The sequence below is a fragment of the Molothrus aeneus genome, chromosome 1 (assembly GCF_037042795.1).
Source record: "Molothrus aeneus isolate 106 chromosome 1, BPBGC_Maene_1.0, whole genome shotgun sequence".
Classification (NCBI taxonomy): domain Eukaryota; kingdom Metazoa; phylum Chordata; class Aves; order Passeriformes; family Icteridae; genus Molothrus; species Molothrus aeneus.
The window spans coordinates 81670505-81693614 of NC_089646.1; the positions used below are offsets into that span (position 1 = coordinate 81670505).

The window sequence follows — 23110 nt, forward strand, 5'->3', positions numbered from 1 at the left end:
TTCTGAAAGGGAGATATTCACAGAGAGACAGAGCAGGTGAGTCATGGGGAACAGCAGAGACCCCAGTGGGATGATCTTTGCATGAGCAAGGAAAAATAATGAAGAGAGAGAATATGTCACCAATTTTTCTTTCTGAGTTCAAGCTTTCAGCTATGTTCTATGTATACTTCTCTGCTACTTAATATGTACTATGGTACACATAGACCGCTGTTAGCTTGTGTAACCATAGACAGGTTTTAGTTTAAAATGTAGGTGCAACGATAAAGATGTTTTGATGCAGCACAGAAACAGAAAACAGTAAAGGCATTTTCACATCTCTGACATAATTAGATTGAGGACATAGAATTGTTAGTTTATGGACTATAAATATTTGTTAGACCAGCAGTGTAAGAGAGAATGACTCTGCTTGTCACTTAAAAGGAAGTATTTCTTGTTGTCTTACACAACCCATCAATGTAAACTCTACATGAGCAAAGGTTGGTGAGTTATTTTCAATAAATAGCTGTCAACAGATTTTGAAGTGATTATTTATGGTTATGTCGGTTGTAGCTGACAGAATATACACATAGCTGTTCTTGCACAAGGGGCTATGGTGAAAAATAAGCAGTGGGAATTGTAATTAGTAGTGAAATTATGATATCTTTGCCACAGTGGAAAGAAGCAGCCAACATCCAGAGTGTCAGGAGAAACATGCTTTATGTTCTAATTGAATATCTTGTATCTTCAAAGTACTTGTGCAATGTCCACTTCTCTCACCACTGCTAAAATACTAAAAATAGTAAAGGAAGATACCATTTCAGATCAGTTATGACAACCTACAACTGTAATTCCTGTTTCAATATGTAAGCAAATATTCAAGTGTTATGTTCTTGCACGTTGAATGAAAAATGCATGACTACAAGTGATACATATTTATTCTAAGACTGAATTTAAATGCTACTTGCACTTGTTTGTGCTGTTGTTTTGACTCAAAGTTAACATGAAGCAAACAAAAGGCACATTCCTTAGTATTTAAGTTAAAAGTAGCCATAATTTCCATTTAGAATCACAGATTTGTCAAGATTAACACCTTGCTACAAGAATATTATGAAAATTTGCCTTGTCTGGTAGCTGATTTTACCACATCCTGCCCCATTTTCTTTAGAAAACTCATTTTCTAGCAAATTTTTTTTTCATCTGGGCAATGAAGATTTCATATTAAATGTGTTACAGCTGCTTGATAAAAACATTCCAGTCAAGATGAGAATGGTCTGAAGCTTCCAGCCAAAGGGTTTGAGAACTGAATTCTATGGGAGCAAACTGTTTCATCATGTAGGATTAGGTGCTGATTTTTGGAGATGTTTCTAGGATTTATACATAGAATTTCATATGACATTTAGAGACTTTCATATTTAAAACCACTTTTCATCCTTATGAAAAGGACAGAAAAAAAAATCCGTTTCCAAAAAAGACACTCATCAGGGAAATTTGAGTTTGATCAGCCCAGTCTTGTTACCTTTCAGCATCTGTGTTTAGAATTGTTTCATTGGAAGGAAACTGAAAGATCATTTAGTTTGAATCCCCCCTGCCAAGGGCAGGGACACCTTCCACTAGACCATGTTGCTCAAAGCCCCATCCAACCTGGCCTTGAACACTTCCATGGATTGGGCATCCACAATTTCTCATGGGAAACCTGTTCCAATGTCTCATCATGCTCATGTAGAATTTCTTCTTAATTTCTCCTTATCCTCTGCTGGCTCTTCCTTTTGATCTTGGTTTTTACAGTTAGACTCCAGGTTCCATTTTCACTGGAAAATTTCAGGAAGTAGGGATTACAGAAGACAATCAAGAGGTAGGCAAGCACGGTTGTGAAAGGTAACAGTTAGTTGTGATTTCTGTTATTGCTATGGTGGTGGCATCCAGTGGCTCAGATTGGTCAGAAATTGTGGAAATTATGAGCTACAGGAATTATAAGGGGAGGTTGCTCTGGAAGGTGTATCTCTCCAGTGGAGACTGCTATTGTTGGTGGCTGAAGGCTAAACTTTTCATGCACAGCAGAATAAAGAGGTTGTGTGAAGGAACTGCCAAGCCTCAGGTAAGCTTTTCTGTTGTGTTTGTTTCTAGATGAGGAATCTGACAGTGGATGGACATTTTGGGGCATGGTCACAGTGGAAACCTTGCACCCACACTGACGGGGCCAGCGTTGGCTCCTGCCTGTGCAGGACGCGCGTGTGTGACAGTCCTGCTCCTCAGTGTGGAGGATGGCTGTGTGAAGGGCCAACCATGGAGATTGCCAACTGTTCCAGGTATGCATGACAATTTCAGGTTCTATCATTTGTGGTTTAAAAATTTTGAACTTAATCAGAATAAAGCCCACCCTTTGAAATCTCCCCTTAAATCTACTGATCCTGTGCATGAAAGGACAAATGGGACATTAGACAGTTTCTCTCACACTTTGTAGGAGAAAGAATGAGTCAGAGATCACAGAATCATTTCAAATGCTGTGTACCAAATAATGTTGTCCTCAGATAATTTTAACAACAGCTCTGAAAGAAAAAAAAAAAATCAGTGTTAGATAATATCCAAAGTATGATATTTTTCTCAGTTCTGTAATTCATACAAGTTTCTTTTCTGGAAGTAAGAATGCCTTTCTTTTTTGGAGGTCTCATATTACCATTGTAGTCCCCCATTCTGCCCTGGAAAAATGTTTCCATTGTATCTTTCAGGTGTATCACGATAGTGATACCAAGTTCTGTTTCCAGTCTGTATAGAGCTCTTTAGCCACTCTTTTGTCTTCTTCAGGAACTTGACCACTCCCAGAGCAAATCAGTGAGAGCTGATCATTTCAAAGAGACTCAGAACATTACGTATTTTGAACTGCATCAGAAGTTCATGCTCAAAACATTTTACACATATATTTTACATACTTTAATTGCAAGATGAAACATATACTGGTGCATGCTGTTTATTTTCAGTGATTTTTCCTGGGTTTTTTCTTTTTTTTCAACATCACAATCACTTCATGATAGTGAATAAAACTGTTTACATTTCTGCACAAGGTAACTGCAGGCTGTGTAAGTGAAAATAGTCTATTTTAGGAGAATTACTAAAAATCTAATAATATATAGCATCAGGTCAGGAGAATGATAGAAAAGATAAACATGCTGTGAGATACTGAACAATCAAACAACAGCTGACAGGTTTAGAAGGGAATTTGGAATGTGATTTGGGACTGGATTTGCATTCTACCTTTGGCACTATTACACTACTGTTTTAATGTCTTACTTCTGTTAATGCTGCTATATTAGTAAGGCAATGTTTTAACTTTTACTTTTATGATGAAACATCAAAAGGTCAATATAGTTTAGTTTTATTTTTCTTTATTTCTGTTTGTGTTCTACCAGTACAAAACCACAAAAACTGCAAAAAACTAGCCATTTAAAGCTTTGGATAACGCTGAAGTGCATAATTTTTTTTTTTTTTTTTTTTTTTTTTGCCTAGTACAGGATATGGAATTCCTTTTCAGATTTTTGGTCTGTAATATTTCTGTAATATTTTTTCTAGTTTTTTTTTTTCAGGGGCGGGGGGGGGGAGGTGCATGGGAATCCTTTCCAAAATTTCACATATGCAAGGTACATACAAGTGTGTGAACTCTCTTAGCTTTTTTGTTAAATTGCAGGCAAGGTATTGACATCTTATCAGAACCTGAAATTGAAATTGAGAACGAACTGAAAATTAGAACTAATTGAAATTGAGAACTAATGCATTTTAATGCTTTTTGCATTTTAATGTCATAGAGTAATTTAGGCTGGAAGAGACACCTCAGATTGAGTCTAACCATTAATAAGCACTGCTTAGTCCAGCACTAAACCATAACCCCAAGTACAACATTTGCAAGTCTTTTAATGCCTCTAGGGATGGTGACTCCACTACTTCCCTGGACAATGTGCTCCAATGCTTGACAACCCTTTTGGTGAAGGCATTTTTCCTAATATCCAATCTAAGTCTCTCCTGACACAACATGATGCCATTTCCTCTCATTCTGTCCCTTGTTGAAATCAAGAGATCAATGCCTGGGAGAAGAAATCAACCCCCACCTCATTACAGTCTCCTTTCAGGTAGCTGTAGAGAGCTATATGGTGTCCTCTGAGCCTCCTTTTCCTCCAGGCTTTAATCACTTTCGTTTCAGACAAGGTGGCAAAATTTGACATTTTAATCTCCCTGAAAGTGATATGTAATTTAGAGTTAGCTTCAGAACATTGATCCAGGAGTTTGAATATGTAGTTTACCCAGAACAAAGTGACCAAAAGCAACTAAATATCTTCATGTCTTTGTAATTCTTGTGTAAGGAGGTTATTTTAGGCATTGCTAACAGCAAAAGCAAATTCTTTGCAAAGCGTGGAATATGGAATTTCATAGCACCATATTTATTTTGGTTCAGTATTCCTGAAGAAATGGAACATGATGCAGTATTAATGACTTCTACAGAAATATTAGTAGGCCAGAGTCTGCTGTCAGTCACACCTAATCAGCCATTCGCTATGTATAACAGATGACAGAGCCTGAGCTTTTTATTCTACCAGAAATGGAGGCTGGACACCATGGACTTCTTGGTCACCTTGTAGCACCACTTGTGGAATAGGCTTTCAAGTTCGTCAGCGTTCCTGCAGCAATCCAACCCCTCGGCATGGAGGACGCGTCTGTGTGGGACAGAATCGTGAGGAGAGGTGAGTTATCTTTTATCTATGGTCTGTTTTGATTTCTTCTGTGCAGTTGTATTCCACAGGACATTTTCTCATTTATTTGCCTTGGTTTTCCCTTCCCTTTCCTTTCACTCTCTCTTTAACTTCACTGCTGTACAGTACAGTATTCCCATTAACGAGGCTGTGGGTCTGCAGCAGATCTTTCATCTTTTGCTTCGCTTCATTCCTCCTGAGCCACCTGAGAGATCCTGGTAGTGCCAGACAATTGGGCTGAAGCAACGTGCTGCTGTCCCTTGAGACCCTGAAAATTGATTCTCCTTGAAAATTGATTGCACTGTGTTTGAATTGTAACTTAACCAGCCTCAAGACCTGGAATTCAGAACAAAACTTAATAAGGTCACAGCACTGTGTTACTGATGCTGTGAGTTCATATTTTCTGTTGTAAATAAATTAAGCATTTCTATAACATAGAAGGAGGGTTTCAAGGGCTTTGTTTTCTATTCAATAAATATAATACACCTTGAACTCAAATATCTTTAGTAAAGTTTCAAGCTTGGATGGGTTTTTTTAATTGTTTGTATATATTTTTTAACCCCTGAGCAGATCAAGTTAGCTCAGATTTTGATTTCACCATGTACTGTTTTGGCACCAGACTAAGTATTTTGTCACTAGCTCAGAATGTCAAGTTCAGGTCTTTAATTCTATTTTACATGCACCCTAATTACATTTCTAATTTATGTGGACCCTACATGAATCTCTAATTTTTGTGTTTGCAGTTTTAACAGGGATTAAATATTTCTTTAAATCAGGCTAGAATATATTCAGATAAACTGCAACTCTTGCATGCATTATGTTGTTTTCAGAGTCATACCAGAAAGCTAGATAGCAGAAGACTAGCATTGGTGTGAAAATCTGGAGTCCCATCCATTCCAAGAGATGTATGCGGATATATTTCCTTCCAATATGCACTTAGAGCTTACTTCAGTGTTTCTTTATGGATGATGTAGTATCCTGTATTGCTGTTGGATGTAAACTAAAGTCAGTAACCTTTATGAAGAGTTTCAGTGAGGCATTTAATTAAACACCAACTCTAGCATTTCTTCAGATTAAGAGATTCATTGAAGCAAGGTTGCATCACACATTTACGTATTAATGGATCACCAGGGACCTGGTCTTTCTAACTCCTAGATGTAAAGGATCAGTATCACAGAACGTGTGAACATTTCTCGCTGTTTCAAGGCCATGAATATTTACCATTTCATTCTGGAGGAGAGGATTTTGTTCTTCTGTAAATTGCTTTCGAAAATAGGTTGCCCAACCAGAAAGCCATCACCATCAAACATAGATTGTATCTGCTGTTATTTAGCTCAGTCCCAGCATGAATAACAGTTATTGATTTTGAGAGGTCAATCCAGGGCAGGACACAACAAGATTAAACATAGAAAAAAAAATTCAGTTTGGAGAGACTTTGGGATGATGGACTGCAGATGCTTATAGTAATTTTTCATTTTAGTTTAACACAGAATAAAAGTTTGATAATAAATAAAAAAAACCTTGAGAAATACTTTCTTAATTATATGAGCATTATGACAATGGGTGTACTGTAAAAGCAGTTATAAACTGGAAAGTGACTTATGATGAGTTGAAATAATAGCAGTCCAGAAGGATTGAATTTTGGTATGCAACAGTTCTGAAGGAACAATAAGCTTATGTTGCTTTGCTTTTGTAGCCTGCAGCTTATTTGTCCTTTCTATCTCCATCCAGTTCAGCAGCAACCTGGGATGAATGTGCCTGTGAGTTTACTGCAGGATGCCTTTTTCTCTCAGAGTTCTTCTGTCACTGTTTCCTGTCTCTTTGAAAGACCCTTCACCCCAAATAGCCCTTCACCTTTCTCACTCATAGCTTACTCACAATTAACCTTCCTGCCTCCTCCTTGGTTTTGTTTGTTATCCATGTTATGTCCTGATACTTTTAATTATTTTTTAAGTGTCTTTCTTTTTTTCCCAGAGGGTGTGGTAAGTTAGGAAATTTTGTCAAATAATTGGTGAAGAAGCCAGAGGAATGAAGCATCAGTTTTTGCCAGGATTTTTGTCAGTGTTAAGCCAAGTATTTGGATAAATCTTTTCAGAGCTGTAAAAAGCAGAAGGTCCTGGGATATTTGCCAGCCAGGGCCCATCCCATCACCCGCAGGAGGGGAGCAGGGCAAGCCTGGAGATTATGGCCAGACCCAACCAAGAGTCTAGATCCTAGTGACATCATGACAATGAGAGAAGTCTGAAGTCCAGGTGGGAAGCTAAACCACAGGCCAGGGTTAGGATCAGGTGAAATAGAGCTCCTTGGCCCATTGGTGTGGGTGAAGGACCCAGGGGAAGCTGGTTGGGGCCATTAGAGTTTTATGAGTGTCCTGATGTCTCTGCCAGCCTGTGGAGAGTTTTGAGCTGTGAGGGCACTGGAGTACCAGCATTTACAGTAGTATTATTTCCCTGTTTCACTCTCATTGAGTTACATCAGCACCAAATGGAAGCAGTTTCTTTGAGCCCATAACATTTAGGCAGGCTGAAAAAAACATTACATGTGCAGTAACTCCTGAGAAACATTTACTGTTTTTGTATCCAAAGTGCCAAGAAGCAACTTCTCAGATTTTCATATTTAAATCAACCAATGTTTATAAATAGCCTAACAGTTTACTTTTTTGATGACCCAGCTCATATGTAAAATGAAAATATATTTTGTATTAGTAAAAATTTGAATTAATTGGTTTACACATTGAGTGCATTTGTCTTTGTAAATGTGTGTACTCTAATCACCTTCACATGTTCAGGAGTATAAATATAGGATTCAGTTTCCACGGCCATCTATGTGCCAAACTTTGAAACAGCTTTTCAACAAACAGTGATTTCTGTAGAAATCCAGTACATAACTCCATAGAAAGCAAACACAAAACACAAAAAAGGCAGTGTATATCTGAGGTAAATTTACTTTCAGATCTGGATCCCTATTCAGCTTGAGAGTATTTGTTCATGTGTTAAGAGCTAAATGTTTGTCTAGGATATATTTGTTTTAACTCATGAAAGCCATGATAGGATCATGGCTAATGTAGGCAGCTCTGTGCTCGCTGGCCATTCCCTTGAAATCAATGGCAGTATTTGCCAATTTAAAGCATTGAAGATAGGTTAAACTGTTTCATGTTCTGCTGAAGGGGTGCATGGGAAGCAGGGGAAGGCAGTTGAGAGATAATAGCAAATACTTGTATTACAAAGCAAATTCCCCTTGTAGAAGTAGGTCAAAAGTGCAGCTGATGTGCGTGTAGACAGAATATGGAGAGGGAGTAAAAATAACATTGTAACAAAATTTGCTAGTAAAAGAATAATTTTGTAGTTAAGACTTCAGATGGAACACATCTTGATCAATTCCTTAGGGGCTTAATTTTTCTGATTTTTCCTGTACAAGAAATATTCACTGAAGCTGCTGAAAATTCTCTAGATCTTAGTTTTTAGAGTCTGTAGTATCCTGTCTTGACATTACCATGTGGTGAGAATGTTTGTCCTTTCTGTGGAAGATGCTGGAGATATGGCCTCATTAAGTCCACTGGTCCCCCTCCTTTCTGTGCAGAAATAAGGGACATTAAAATGCGAATTCCTTGCTTTCAGTGGATGCACTTATCTTTTATTACACAGGAAAGAATAGCAAAAAAACATGGCAATTAGAAAAGTAAATTGGCTGCAGACAAGGAGTAAATGTTTGAAAGCTCTGGATATTTTGGCGTGTATAAAACAATTAGAAGCAGGACATATTGTTGCATTATTTTGCACGTGGTTCTCAGCAAACATTCAGCTTTTGGGCTTGCTTCCATGAGAAAGAGGGGCTGCTGAGAGTCAAGTGCCTGCTCTGTATAGCACTGCTTGTTTCTGAGCAGTGTGAACAAGCCCAGTCCACTTCAGCAGAGCAGCTTAAACACCACAAGACTTTAGGCTTGCTTGCACTCCCATGGATATTTTGTCTTCTGGGAAGTGTCTGTTCCCACCCTCCTTGCTTTCTCTGCTCATGGTCTTCCACAAAAGCCCCTGGGACCACATGCCACCTCCCACAGTCTCTTGGATGGGTATTTCTGTCAGTGTACCAGTCTCAATCCAGTAGGGCATGTGTATATCACGTGCCTGCCTTCAGTTAGAGGAATCTAGCATTCCCATCAGCCTCAGTATAGTCTGTGCATCCCAGTAAATCACCAGCTGGTAATCACAATACCCACCACAGAACAGTATATTGCACAGGAAGGGGCACACGGGGATGAAGCTTAGTTTGTTTTTCTTAAACACATGGTAGTAGTATAACATAGTTCAAAATTACAAAATATTTGTTTAAATAACATCTCTCTGCGGAATAATAAGGGCATACTTGTAACTGTCATGCAGTTAGCCCATAATACTCAGTGCTGGATAGCAGCACTGAAATAATTGAATAAATTGATGTCTTACTAAAGGTTGAAATCTTTATAGAAACAAGAATAGTAATGTTAGTTGCAATGAGGTTGTCGCTGTAAAATTTGCTGTAGGCACTAATAGCTGTGGACACAACTAGACAGGGGAGTTCACCCTTCCCCCAGTATGACAATTCCTTTATTAGGGCATTTGAACTTGGGCTCACTTCAGGGGAAATGTGAAGGGTCACTGTACAAAACCCACATTTCTCTAGGCTGTTCTCCATTCTGATCTTCCTGCTGTTAGGTTAGGGGAGAGGGCAGTGCTTTCACAGATTCAAGTTTCTTGCATTGCATGTTTTGTTGAATTACTGTAAAACGTTAGCCCTGTGGGTCCTGAGAACAAAATTAAGAGGGGAAGAAAGAGCAAAAGGGAAAAAGGGTTGCTGAGTGACTTGAAATGCAGCCAAGAACAGATATAATGAAACTTGGCTCAAAGCCCCATGCTGGAGCACAGTTCTCAAAGATCAATTGCAGTGATGTCTCTAGCTGTGAAAACATACCTGATGTTTTCAGAGGCTGGCTGGTTGAAATGAAAATAAGATTCTACTTGTATTCTGTGTTGGTTTTTTGTTAGTTGTCCTTTTATTTTTTTTGTCTTCCTGAAAAAAAAAAGGAAAAATTGAAAGTGTTGACTATTAAAAAAAAAAAAACTAAACAAAAAACAAAACTGTTTTCTAAATTGAAGTAGTTTACATAGAGATTTTAGGGCATCTTTTCAGCTGCATCTTTAATTAGTGTTGGATAACAGAATTGCCAGCCCTTTGAAGTGCTTACTGTGAAGGGTCACTGTTATTAGGATTCTTTTCTGTCTCCTGCTGAAGTGAGAGAGTGGGAGGTCAGGCACATAGGCACTAAAAGAGCTACTGCATAGTGGTATGACTGTCCTCGAAGTGAGATCTGTCATACCTAACTTTAGGGGTTCATGAGAGTGAACGTTTATGTATGAGTCAGGTGTCTGAACTTCCACTGTGGTCTGTAGGAATTTAGTCAATACAGGCTGTGGAGAACAGTAATTTGTGTCCTTCTGCTCTATATTCCTTAACTTCTTCAAATCAATCATTCTAGTCTCCCTAGTTTGTATTGACAAGATTTCCATTGCCTTTAATGGCCGCTTAGATGTCTGTCTCCCATGTAGCATTTATAGTCCAAGAAAATCAATCTGTACATTGAGGGGTGTATTTAAATGACCTTTGCTTTGGGGTGACATAAATCATATTTTTAATTGGGCTGTTTCTTTCCATGAGCTGTTGCTCAAGTTAGATGACTGCTTCATTTTTAGATAGCTAAACTGTAAATGCCTTTATTTTAAGGCAAGACAAGTTCCTTAATTTTGCTCCTGCATGGCTGAATATAATATTTCAACTTCATGGCAGATTTGCTTCAGCCTCAGTGTGTCTTCCAAATTAACTTAACACATCTTCATTAAGAACTGAAATTATGCAAAGTTTGTACTAATTTGACTAAATAAATGCTGATGTTACATCTATATTTTATTGACCATACATTCTCAACAAATTATCTAGAAGAAACTATCACACACATTCACACATAAATGACTGCATGTGACAAAGAAAGTGTGCAGTTGGAGTTCTAGGAGAAGAATATTCAGGCACAGAACATTCCTATGTATCTTTAATATAATGTGAACTGTAATGTGTTTACCCAAATCATGCACTGAAGAATTCTGACACCAGATTCATAAATATTGAGGGTTTGGGCATTTTTTCCTCAGTTTCCAGAGGAAAGGTCAATATAAGCTGTGAATAATTTTCGTAACTCTACAGAAGCAGAAAACTAAATGTCACTCCCCTATTAACCTCACTCCCAATCTTTAGATTTTGATGGAGTTGCCCAGACCTAGGGACAAAGTTTGAATTTTAGGCTCCAGCGTGTGCAATAAATCTACTTTTGTATGTTACTTACACCACCAAGATTATTTTTTTGCCCTCCACAGAGTTCCAAATGTTCAAATTCCTTATAATGAAGGATAATGAAGAATTAGAGCTTGTAGATATTGGGGCTTTCAGAATAAAACAAAAAACCTGTTGTGATTATTCTTGTTGAAAATGACAACTGTTCATACTGTCATTTCTCTTTTTGTAGAAAATGAATAACTGGAGTATTAGAGTCAGTTTTGACTGTAGAAGAGTGCCAAGAGATGAAAACTTGTTAGAAGGGCAAGAAGACATTGGATTTTGGATGAATGGTGTAAAAACTGAGGAAATACTGTATCAGATTGATTTGTTCATTCAGGACAGTCAGTATTGTAACAAGAGCTACCCAGATGCATCAGGGAATTTCTTTAGAGTTGTCTGTTTCCGAACTATGCTGTGTGTTTGCTTTATCTAAGTAAGAATTTGGTCTCTTAGAGAGCCCTAGTCACACTAGCTGATGGCCCAAATCCTTTGGACCTGTGTAGAGCTTCCTTAAAAAGCAGCATATGCTATGGCTAGAATTACTGGATGGCACGCTCAAAAAATCAGGAATCTAAGGCTTCTACTAAAACTGAAAAAACTCAGCTGAAGCTGAGACCTTCCCACATTCCTTCTGAATGTATTGTTACAAAAATGACGACTCAATAGTTCTCCCCTCAAGATCCTACTAGGTCTCTGAATCAGTTTGCAGCCTACAGGAAAATCTTTCAAAGATTATAATAGCTAAAAACACCCTTTAAAAGGTAAAGTAGTAACATTATAAACAAGTGCAGTTCTCTATGCCTAGAATCAATGTTGTAGCTTTTATATTGTCCGTAGAAGCAGAAATGCTATGAAAAGCAAGTGTAGCTATCTGAAGATGAGAGAGATAGATCCTAATCAATTCTTAGCTGGAGACTGATAAAAGACTGCCTGCATGAATGTTTGCCTTCTGTTTGGTTGACTGCCACAGAGGCATAGCCACAACTGGTTTTAATAAAGTAGTTTGCAATCTTGCTTGCGTGACCACAGTACAATCGCGTGGCTGCATTGCATGGAATGTTAAAAGTCACTGAATTAACAAACAAATGCTCCACCCACACAACTGCAACCTAAAAAAACCCCACTCAAATGTTTAGTCACACTGTGCAGTGTTACAACTGTTAGAGAAGTGCTTAATGAGTAGGGAGAGGCCTTTGTATAAAATATTTCCCTGTACTTATAGCTATCTAAATTATGCAAATAAGGGAGGTTTGGGGGAGGTCTTGTCTTGATAATAAATAGATTCTTTGCCTCCTTATTTTTCTTCTCACAGGTACTGCAATGAGCATTTGTTGTGCCCCCCTCATGTGTTTTGGACAGGCTGGGGGCCATGGGAGCGCTGCACGGCTCAGTGTGGAGGAGGGATCCAGGCACGGCGCAGGACTTGTGAAAATGGCCCTGACTGTCCTGGCTGCAGCGTGGTAAGCAGTTTCCAGCTTTCTCCTCATCAAATATCTATGGCCATGTGCCACAGATGTCTCTATGTCATAGAATCATAAAATCATTTAAGTTTGAAAGGACCTCTAAGGTTATCAGGTCCAACCGTTAACATACCTCTGGCAACTCCTCCATTGAACCATATTCCCCAGTGCTTCATCTATGTGTGTTTTAAATGCCTGCAGGGATGGTGACTCTGACACTTCTCTGGCCAGTCTGTTCCAGTGCCTGATAACCCTTTCAGTGCAGAAATTTTTCCTAATATCCAATCTAAACCTCCTCTGGCAAAACTTGAAGCTATTTCCACCTGTCCTAACACTAATGCTCTATAAATGCCCATAAAGCATCTATGTCTATAAGCTCTACCCCTAAAGTGAGTAGTCACCAGACTGTTTTTGTCTCTGTGTTGCTTGGTGTGCTGAAATCTGCACAATTTATCAATCAGAAATATATATAATTCAGCTTTTTCACAGTATCATCTAGAATTTAAGTTTCTTGAGGCGAGATTGGTGCAGATGTAGATGTGTTGTTGCAGGTTTATAGTGTTTTTTTTTTTATTTTTACCATCAGAGTGCATAGGTACCCTAGCCATGAGCCCAGGACTCCAGTGTACCATGTTCTGTACAGAAGAGAAAAAGCTAAGTTTCACATGTAAATACATAAGGAGTCAATCAGTGAATGCATGAAAGCACCAGGAAAGTGCTGAGGCGATATTTGATAGCAGTGATATCGGCACAGCAGCAGCCCAGCAGCTGGCAGTCTTTGAATTTACAGTGGGATGATTTGAATGAGTAGAAGTGTTTTATTGACACTCAGTTTATTAAGAGAAACACATGGAAAAACATGTAGGGGATTTTTCTTATATATGAACAAATAGAGGTGGGGAGATAAAGAGGTAGAATAATTTTTTTTCTTTTTACTATTAAACCAATTTTTATATGTCTTAATTTCAGAGAGGCCTAATTCTGAGGTTTGTCATAATCTGTGGTCTGTTTGTTAGATTGGCAGTAATTCATTACTAAAAAAAGGATAATTTATTATCCTGTCAAATTTTCTAATTTGAATGTTTTGTGCATTTTCCCAGGATTTGTTCTCTTTTTAAAATTTATTCTGATGATAGAATTGCATTTTGAGTAGATTAAAAATATCCAAGAGTCTTGTTCTTTTATTTCAGTTAAACTTTAAGAATTAACCCAATAAATTAGAATTCTATCAAGGTTTCCAAAATATTTGTCTCTTCTGATGGTGCACCGAAAAAGCAGACATATGGTCTGGATCTAGTGTTAAACTTTCCTGACTCTCACTGAAAAGAGCACAATATGATGGTTTTCTCCCTCACTTGTTCCTATTTATCCTATAATAATGTTAGTGAAATATAGTGGCATTTTATTTTGCAGAGAATCTTCCCATGGTCTTAAATCAAAAATATGTGGCTCTAATTTGCTTGGAAAGCTCTATGATGAAAGTAGGAAAACCTTTCGTGTAAAAATTTCTTATTATAACCAATTTGAGATTAATGGTACTGGGGTTTGTAATTTATTAACAGCCTTAGCACATACTCTGCTGCACCATGGAATAGTTTCCAGTTCAGCTGTGGAAATGTTGTGGAGATTTTTTATTAATTAGAAAAGTATGGTGTTGATGGTTTATTTTGAGCTTTGGAGTACATAGTTGTCCTGCTAAAACTTGCCACCAATGGAAACCCATCCAGTGTAGAAATCCTCCATAAACTCTGGTGTTCTTGCAAGACAAAGTATATGTGTATAAATTATACTGTGGTATATAGTCTGTGTTCTGTTTAAGTTTCACTGAATTTGAACCTTTGAGTTACTTGTCTTGATTCAGAGGCTTTGCAGCCATAGCAGGGCATAGTCACTATGTGAAGCTGGAGAAAAAATACTTTATTTCTCTCAGAGTTTGTTTCATTAATCGGAGAAAGTGAAATCAGAGATATTTTTATGCCTTCTTTTAATTGTTGAATGATTTAAATATTTAAATTAATAGTCTTATGAATGAGGAGCGCAAATATGAAACTTGTTGGATGTTCTTCTGCTTCAACCAAATTTTTGGTTTTATTGTAGTAGGTAAGTATTTTTCCAAACAGTTAGAATTATTAGTTTTTATAATTGTGAATAAAGGAGAAGTTAATGTGACTTCTTACTACTGTTTTCCATTCTTTACTGGTTGTAGTGATACTCAGCTTAAGTTTTGCAAGATATTTAGTGAATTTAGTTTCTTTCAAAAACCTTTTATCCTGAATATCTCTGAGTACTTGAGAATCTAAAAAATCTTGGGAAGTGTTGTAGTGAAACTGGTAGTAACATACTATCTACTCTTTGTTTTGTCTGGAGTAAAAGATGTTATGAGGCAAACATTTACCACTTGAATTAAAGGCATAGTTGGGGGTAGACTCAGGAACTTAAAGTGCTTGGTTCTCTCAACCATTAAATGATGGCTTTAAACTATAAAGAGACTCTCCAGGTTTCTGGTTTACCTTCTTCAGAGGAACTCCGTGAAACTTTCACAGCATTTGAGCAGCATGAGTTGCAGCTGAAGAGTTCAGTGTCTGTGGCCTGTGGAGAGGAGAAGAAAAAAAAAAGGGTAGAGGACTGGAGAACTTATTATTTAAGAAGAGATACTAACTATGTTAGACTTCGTTTTGTCTTGAAATGAAAATAAATTTTTGATGCATCAGAGTTGTAGGATGGATGAAATGCTGTCTTGGGACCCCTTTCAAGTGTGCTAGTTCTTTGTTTTTAGAACTTCATTTTTAGGGAATTGTGGGAAAAAAACAACAACAGCAGCTGTTTTTATAAGACTTAAGAAAGGGAGCCTTACAGTATGCTTGCCAGCAGTATAAGGGGACCAGATTTAATTTTTTAGGAGAACCTGCCTCTTCTGTTTTCCCATCTGCAACCTGGCTGTGAGACTGCAGTATAGCCAATCCTCATCTATTTTCCTGTCCTTATTTTGCAGCTTTTACCATATTAATGGCTATTGTCTGTGTCCACCTAATGACTTATACCACACAATTTTTAATGAACAGTGTTTCTTCCTTTTAGTTTGATTGTATTTCTCCTAGGCTGCAATATCACAGCAGGCAGCTACTGTCTGTGCTTGTCTTTTTGAATGTTTCTCATCAGTTGGTTCCTTGACTTTATCTGCCTTATAGCAGATAACAGCCAAGCTGCTTGAATATTTTTTATCAGAACTCAGAGTTCCCTACTGTTATTTCCAACTTAATTTATAAGATAATAATGATAAATCTTTTGATGCGTATAAATATTCCACAGAGAGAAAACCGTGATGGTATCTTAAAGATGCATCTGTTGCTTTAATGCACTCAATACATGGAAATGGATGGCCAGAGACTTAGGACTGAAGGCATTTTCACTGAATATAGAAAACCATAAATCAATATGTTACAGGAGAATTAGACCACAGAGACTCATAAGGTCAAAAAGATGAAGTTTGAAATCAAAATCAGGAGTCATAAGGACCTGTCAAAGTCCTTAAGTTAAACAAAGCTACTAAAGAGTGCTTAAAATTGCCTAATAAGAGATAGAACCATCATAACCAAATTTAGGAGCAGCTAAAATCTGGTTATAGAAAGCTTAAGCATATCACAAAACAGGAATTAATCTCATGTATACAGGTGATACAGGCACTAGAGAAGGAACTGTGGAATTCTCTGGACTGTGCTAATGTGACTCAGAGGACAAACATCCTCAGATTTTACAGCATACTCAGATAAGCTATATGTTTCCTTCAGAAAATGCTTCTTTTCCCTTGAGAAGCATTATCTCACTTGAATTTGTCTCAGGCCAGTAATAAAGGAATAACTTTTTAAAAGAATTATTAATAGAATGAGGAATTTAGTTTGAGGTTGAAGTTGGGTGACATGCTTTATGTGTATATTTGTCTGTGTTCTTGTTTCAGTCATACTAACACATACATTAATCTTAGTTTTTGTACTGGGTGACTGCTAAATGGTATATACTTTCCACATAACAGAAAAAAGTTTTGCTGCAAAACAAAAACAAAAAAAAGGAGGAATTTTATGTTTCTTAGAAAATAATAGCTATTTTAGGGGGGTTTTTGTCTTGTGGTTTTGTTGGGTTTTGTTGGCTTTTTTTTTTAATTTATTAGTATTATTGTTTCAACATTCTGAAATTGTTCGGAACACAAAACTTTTTTCAGAATTTTTTTTTTCATCAATTTTTAAAAGAGAATTTGAAGATGGAAAGTTTTCAGAAGTACTTTGCCCATCAGAGAGAACAGTCTGCCTTTTTTTACTTGCCATCTCACAAAATAAGTTTGAAATTTATAGTCCAGAAAAGTGACCATAAAATAAAATTATTATGCTTTTTTTAATCGTTCTTTTTTAAGTTTCCATTTGACTTAAGAAAAATAATCTATTGCATAACCAGAAAACAATCTCACAAGCATGATGTATAAGAAATTGTGCTATTTATATGATGTTTGCCTACTTTATGCTCATTCCCTTTCTCAATCCTTTTTTCTTCTGTAATGCAAAATTTATTGGGTATTAACTGTTTTTATGTTGTAAAAGTTTAACGAAGTAGAACCTCTCTTCTTTTGATGCTGCACATTCTACTGCAATTTTAAGCCATAACAAGTTACTTAAAGAGGGTAAAACCAAAAAAACCCCAAATCATAGGAAATAGTTTCAGAAAAATGCTTAAGCATCTTGATCAATGGTACAAATCTGCTTACCTTGGTCAGTAAAGTGAGTTACCAGCTTGGCATTCATGGTCAAGGTAAATGTGAAATATGAACTGGTTGAACTGATGTGCATATATATCCAAATGTGAGCTGTTTAAGGTGGAATTTGGGCATCCAGCAATCATTTTTCTGTTTCATTTATTTAATTTTGAAAAAGAAGCTAAACTGTTAGGTGTTTGCTTTCTTGCTGAGAATAGTGTGAAGCATCCCTTTTTTGAGAAATGTAATTTTTAAAGTAACTTTAAGCTGTGAAATACATTTTTAGCTGCTAGGAAACTGTCGCTAGGCTACTTCAAACTATCCAGTTCAACCTGTGACAACTGACACTGACTGCAGTCCTGTTCTGAAATTCCTGTAGCAAGCTCTTTCAGGGACTTCCAGGTCATGTAAAATAACTCCTTTCATGGACCAATGCCATCTGATTTGTGATCTCTTTCAAGTCTAATTGTAAGGGTTTGCCGAAGTGAACACATTCAAGAACTTTGCATTGGGCATATGTGTATCTGTCATACAGATGATGAATGTTTGATTCAGAAGTCCGAATGTTATTTAAAAAACATAGGAAATAAATGTTAGTGTAACATGGTCGAGTGACAGCCATGTGCCTCCATCCAGTTAGGGAGTTGTACTGACCAGAGACAGGAAAGCAGATTTCCTTCAGCCAGAATTTGCCCCAGTTTCCTAAAACACCAGGCACACTGGAGTGTGTCATGTCTCAGGTCTCACCATTTGTTGCAGTTTTCAGTGGTTCTTGTGCTGTAGGTGTAGTTTTCATTATTGTTATTTAGATGTAATACTGTCCCCCCAGCTCTCTGAGGCCCTGTCTCTGAGTTGTGCTCATTGCCACCTCTGATAGCCACAGAAAAAGTACCTGAAACCCCCTTCAGTGCAGTGCTGGGCTCAAGGCCTCACTGTTAAGAGATGTGAACTTCTACTTTTCTTTGACTGGATTGGTTTTGGATGTGAATGAAAAAGGAGAAAAATAGGAAGAAAGAAGCTTGGGTACCAAAGTTTTGTGCTACACTAATTTTAAATTGAATTAATGAGTGAAACTGAAACTTGAGGATATTTCCTAAGGACTTGTGCTTCATGGAGCCTAAATTTTTTTCATTGCTGTGGACCTGGAACATTCAGTTATCTCTGGAAAGTAATCTGTAACTTTCACTGAAGACTAAAAACCAAAACAAAAAGGTAGATGGCCTACTTCTAGCTTAGCTTTATCGAGTAATAGAGCTTATGGGATGATGTTGCGGTCTGTCAGGTATTCTTACTCTTCTGTTCATAAGTAAGGCACCCACTCCCCCATTACAAATACGTTTGATGGGAGAGTGGTCTTAGATTATAACAAGGAATTGGGACAAGTTGCATGAAAAACAGGGGCCCAGTAGAGGAAAAAAAACCTAAATTCATTTCTACATTGAGACAGGTTTGCAGTTGAGTCCATTGCTTGCTCCAAGTGGTGTCAGGTGCTGGTCAATGAGTGTACATATCAGCACACGTGTTGTTTGGGACTAGACACACATCTCTTAATTTTTAGCAGTTGGACTGCTAAATCCTACAGGCAGGGGTATGGGAAGGGGAAATGTGAGAGGATTAAATGGATCAACTTAAAAGACTTGAAATATAAACTTATAGGAAATCAGGCTTCATTATTTCCAGTGCTTGTGGATCTAGTTTTTTTTGTATGGGATGTGCAGCTTTATTTGGTACATAAGTAGTATTTCCATGAAACCAGAATTGACATAAACAGGGAGAGCTGTTAAAAAAAAAAAAGTCTGTCCTGGAGTATCCTGGACTTCTTGGACAACTAAAATTGTATTTAATATAGGATGTTTTGTTTTTAAAAAGAAAAAAAAAGACAGTAAACCTCTAATCCAAATTTATGGAAAACAAACTATCAATGGAGGTTGAGACAGGCTGCTTCTGATCACCTGATCTGTGATTTTCAAATTGCTGAACAACTTCAGGGTAAAACATAATTCTGATGTAAATGGAAAGTGCAGTGCAGTCTTAGGATATTACTAATGTAGACCACTTCATATCTTTCTGACATTGTTCTTCAAGAAGATAAAAGGGCTTTCTGACAATCAGAATGGAGCAACTTCAAAGGAAATGATATTAAATTCATGATAGAGTGGTTAAATAGAGTGATTATTAGTCATACTTGTTTATATATCTCTGTTACATCAATGTTAGCTTTATCCATCTTTACCCACTGGACATAAATAGTGGTTTGTCACAGAAGGAGAAACATCAGGTTATTGGAAGGTTACTCTAGATCTCCTGAAGGAATGTGTTTAGGCAGATTTTACTTATAAGTGTTTTTAGCCATTTTGGAGGAAAAATTTGTATTATATTTTGTGGTGACCTGAACTTTTGGGGCATCATCGATACAAAGATTGATTTGCCTGTCATATAGGGGGCACTAGATGTCTCTGAGTGCTGAAGTAATAGAAATCAAGAGTTTTGTATCATAATTGCAGTCACGAACTCAACAGAAGCTCCCGCTTTCACCTTGAAGCACAGCAAGGAACAAGACAGGAGAATGACCCTGGTGTTTGAATTGTTTATGATTCTAGCTATAAGCCAGAATGTTTGTGCAGTGGTGAAAAAAAATTAGGTTCAGTTACAACATTTAGTTTCAGCAAGATATTCCCAAGGAAGACAAAATGGTACTCTAGGGATTCATATATAAACTAATCTCAGAAGGGATGATTGTAGCAGTCTGGACTGAAGCTGGATAAAATCACAGTTTTTGTTTTGTGTATCGCAATAATGTGATTTCTCCAACACTGCTGTTATCTTCAAAGCTGAGCTTATTTTGAAGCTGAATTTATCTGACAGCTTTGTGTCAATGACTGAAGTCATGAAAGCTTATTATGATTTCATCTACAAATTTCAAAGTCTCTTCCATTACAAAGATATGTCTTTTTCAAGTGTGAAGAAACCTTAATTTTGCTGTAGTCAGTTCAGTAGCAACCTTCATTGTACAACTGTAATCAAAAAGGCAAAAAAGGGTGCATGAAGCATAACATTGAAAATTACCTCAGAAACCTGATAGAGCAGTTACATAAAATTCTTCTGTAGCCATGCTTACTGATCTTAAAGGATATGGCCCATGGTGGAGGTGGGCTGAGCTCAGGAAAGTGTTCCAAAGGAAGGAAAAGATTGGGATTCTTGTAAATCAGAGTACACAGGGTTCTAGTGTATGAAGGACTAATACATAAATTAATGACAGGTTTAGAGAGGGAACATTGGGGTTTCTGTGTACTCTATAATGTAGCATACTGAGTTTTAAGGAAATATGGAGCTAGTGAATGGAATTCATTTCTATCCAGGGCATTGTTAAATGATGTAACTTGTTGCAATAAATTGTTGAGGCTTAAATCTTAAGAACCAGTAAAATTCCACACAACTAAAATTGTGGAGAATGTTGGGATAAAGTAGAATTATAATAGACAAAAAATTAGATTTTGTTAGCATAGTAAATAAAATTTTAATGTTTTAAATCTTTTTCTTGGATATTAACAATCAGATTTAGAGCTGTGCTTTTTGCATTCTGCTTATTTCTGTGCTGCCATTTGACAATAACCAGGGAAGGCATGCCTGATCTAGAATGGCATTTCCAATGTTCTTCTTTTTAAGGGAGCATCGACACAGTTTGCTACAAATTGTCCCTCTGATTTATTCTGTTCTTTTTAGGTTTGGTCACCTGTACTTAAAATGACACAGTGCAAACACAGTAATTGTGTTTACACATTTTATACCGAAAAGTCTGCTCACACGTAGACCTTAACACAAAGCGGAGTTTTGTTTCAGTATTCTTCAATTTGACCTCAGTAAATTGAGGGATGGATGAAGCCTGAATAAGTAATATGCACTGTTGCCATTTATAGCTTCACTAATGCAGCAACTCTTGAAGAGTGCTAGAGTGATTTGTTAGCTGAGCTGACTGACAGCAGTCCTTAGCCATCTGAGTGCAATTAAATGGAACTCCATCCAAATTAATTATGTTTGTGTGCCAGCTTTTATTTTTACTTAGTCTTAGGACATCATAGTAATTTTTAATTTATTTGGCTGTGGTAGGATTTTAATTTTCATTGAAAATAGTGTCAGGCAACCCTGTTCTTACACAAGTTATAGGAGGTCGAGAAATAATTTTTAAAACTTCTGGTTATTTATTGATGGAGTTATCAAAACTTCCTTTTATTTTTCCTCCTTGGTTTATCCCATCCTCCCTTTCACACTAAGTTGTTGACTGAAAATACTTCTTCACTAATACTGCAGCCACCAAATAAAAGGCATTTAGTTATTCAAAGCCTCAAATTCATCTTGAACAAATATGTTCACAAGCCTTAAGAAAGGCAAACATACTTTTTCTTTGTGTTTATTTATTACTTTTTTTGTATCTTCAGGGTGATGTGACTAACCTCTTGCAGCATTCTGAAATAATAATATTTAGATCTGAATACTCCAGTAGATGGGATTGTATTCTTCTTGTCTGAGAATATAAACTCATGCAAACATTGAGCTCATTAACCAGAATACAGTGTTTTGTCCTTGCAGGTTGAAGGGCACGATGAAGTCTCACAGTCACCCTATCAAGACCCCTTTTGTTACTTGAAAGCAGAATCATGCTGCATATTTCCTTCGGCTAGAGAAATACAGATGAAAATAAAAATATTAATCCTTCCAAAACGGATATTTTTTCTGATTCAACAATACTTGTTATTTCATCTGAAACATCAGAAAGCTGAAGTTATAAAGCAGGCCTTTCAGTTTATGTTATTAAAATCTCCAGCCTTGTTACTTATAACAATTTCTAGCATGAGAGATCAGTGAAACAAGTTACTACCTTGTAAAGATACAGGTGTTCATTTATCTATTGTTTGAAATTTGTGATGGCTCTACATGGACTGGGACTGCTGCAGAAACAGGTCAGCCCCAAAATGCAGTTTTTTGCTTTGCCCTGTCAGAGAGGGTCCAGATGTAGAAAAGCAGCTGCAGACTATACCCGTATTTTTTCAGCTATCTGATTCAGAGGAAGGACCAATTCCCTTTGATCTCTTTGTAATTTAAATAGATCTCCAGAAGGAAAAGTGGAAAAACCCCCCACCCAAAATAACAGGGCTGACCTATGGTATTGCAGATACTTTGCCAGTTACACAGGCTGGACTGCCAGACACCAGGTCAGATACCAGGCTGTTACTCAGCCAACATCTGTGCAGTGCTCAGCACAACACTCTTCTGGGTTATTGCTCTGTTGCTCAAAAGCAGCCCCATCTTTAGCACATGAAGATTATTTCTGAAGGTAGTGGCAGATTCCAGGATGCTTTGTAAAAGTCTGTTTATATGTTGATCTTGTGAGGACTCTGTATGTAGCTTTGTCAATTTACTGTTCTGGTAATGTCATACTATTGTGGATATACTTATTAGCAAAAATTTTATTTTTCAAAGCTGAGTTTATTCTGCCCCCATCCCTTCAGTACAAATCCTATGAAAAACATGAGAGTTAGTCAATAGACCCACATCTCTTGGCATTGCCTGACTTAGCTAAGTATTTTCACAGCCTTGGATGACATTAGCAAGCAGAAATCCAGGGAGTATATCTGGCTGTTACTCTACCTAGAAAACTTATAATTCTGCTTTAAGCTGAAATGAAATATGCTCACTGTATTTAAAGTATGAGAAGAGATTCATTCAGAAGTTTCTGAAATTTTCAGGCAGTTGTTCACAAAACTAGAAATATACTGTATGTTTTCACATAGGAACGCATAAACCTCCTTGCAAAGGAACTAATCTTCCTATTA

General features: G+C 37.1%; 1 protein-coding gene across 2 annotated transcripts in view; it reads left to right on the plus strand.

Moving 5' to 3' along the window:
- SEMA5A (semaphorin 5A) overlaps nucleotides 1-23110 on the plus strand; it is a 313648-nt gene that overhangs the window by 232768 nt on the left and 57770 nt on the right. For both annotated transcript variants that reach the window (XM_066559905.1, XM_066559914.1), the window contains exons 15-17: nucleotides 2104-2285; nucleotides 4563-4706; nucleotides 12391-12538. In XM_066559905.1, coding sequence (XP_066416002.1) covers nucleotides 2104-2285; nucleotides 4563-4706; nucleotides 12391-12538 — 474 coding nt within the window. The remainder of the gene's footprint in view (nucleotides 1-2103; nucleotides 2286-4562; nucleotides 4707-12390; nucleotides 12539-23110) is intronic.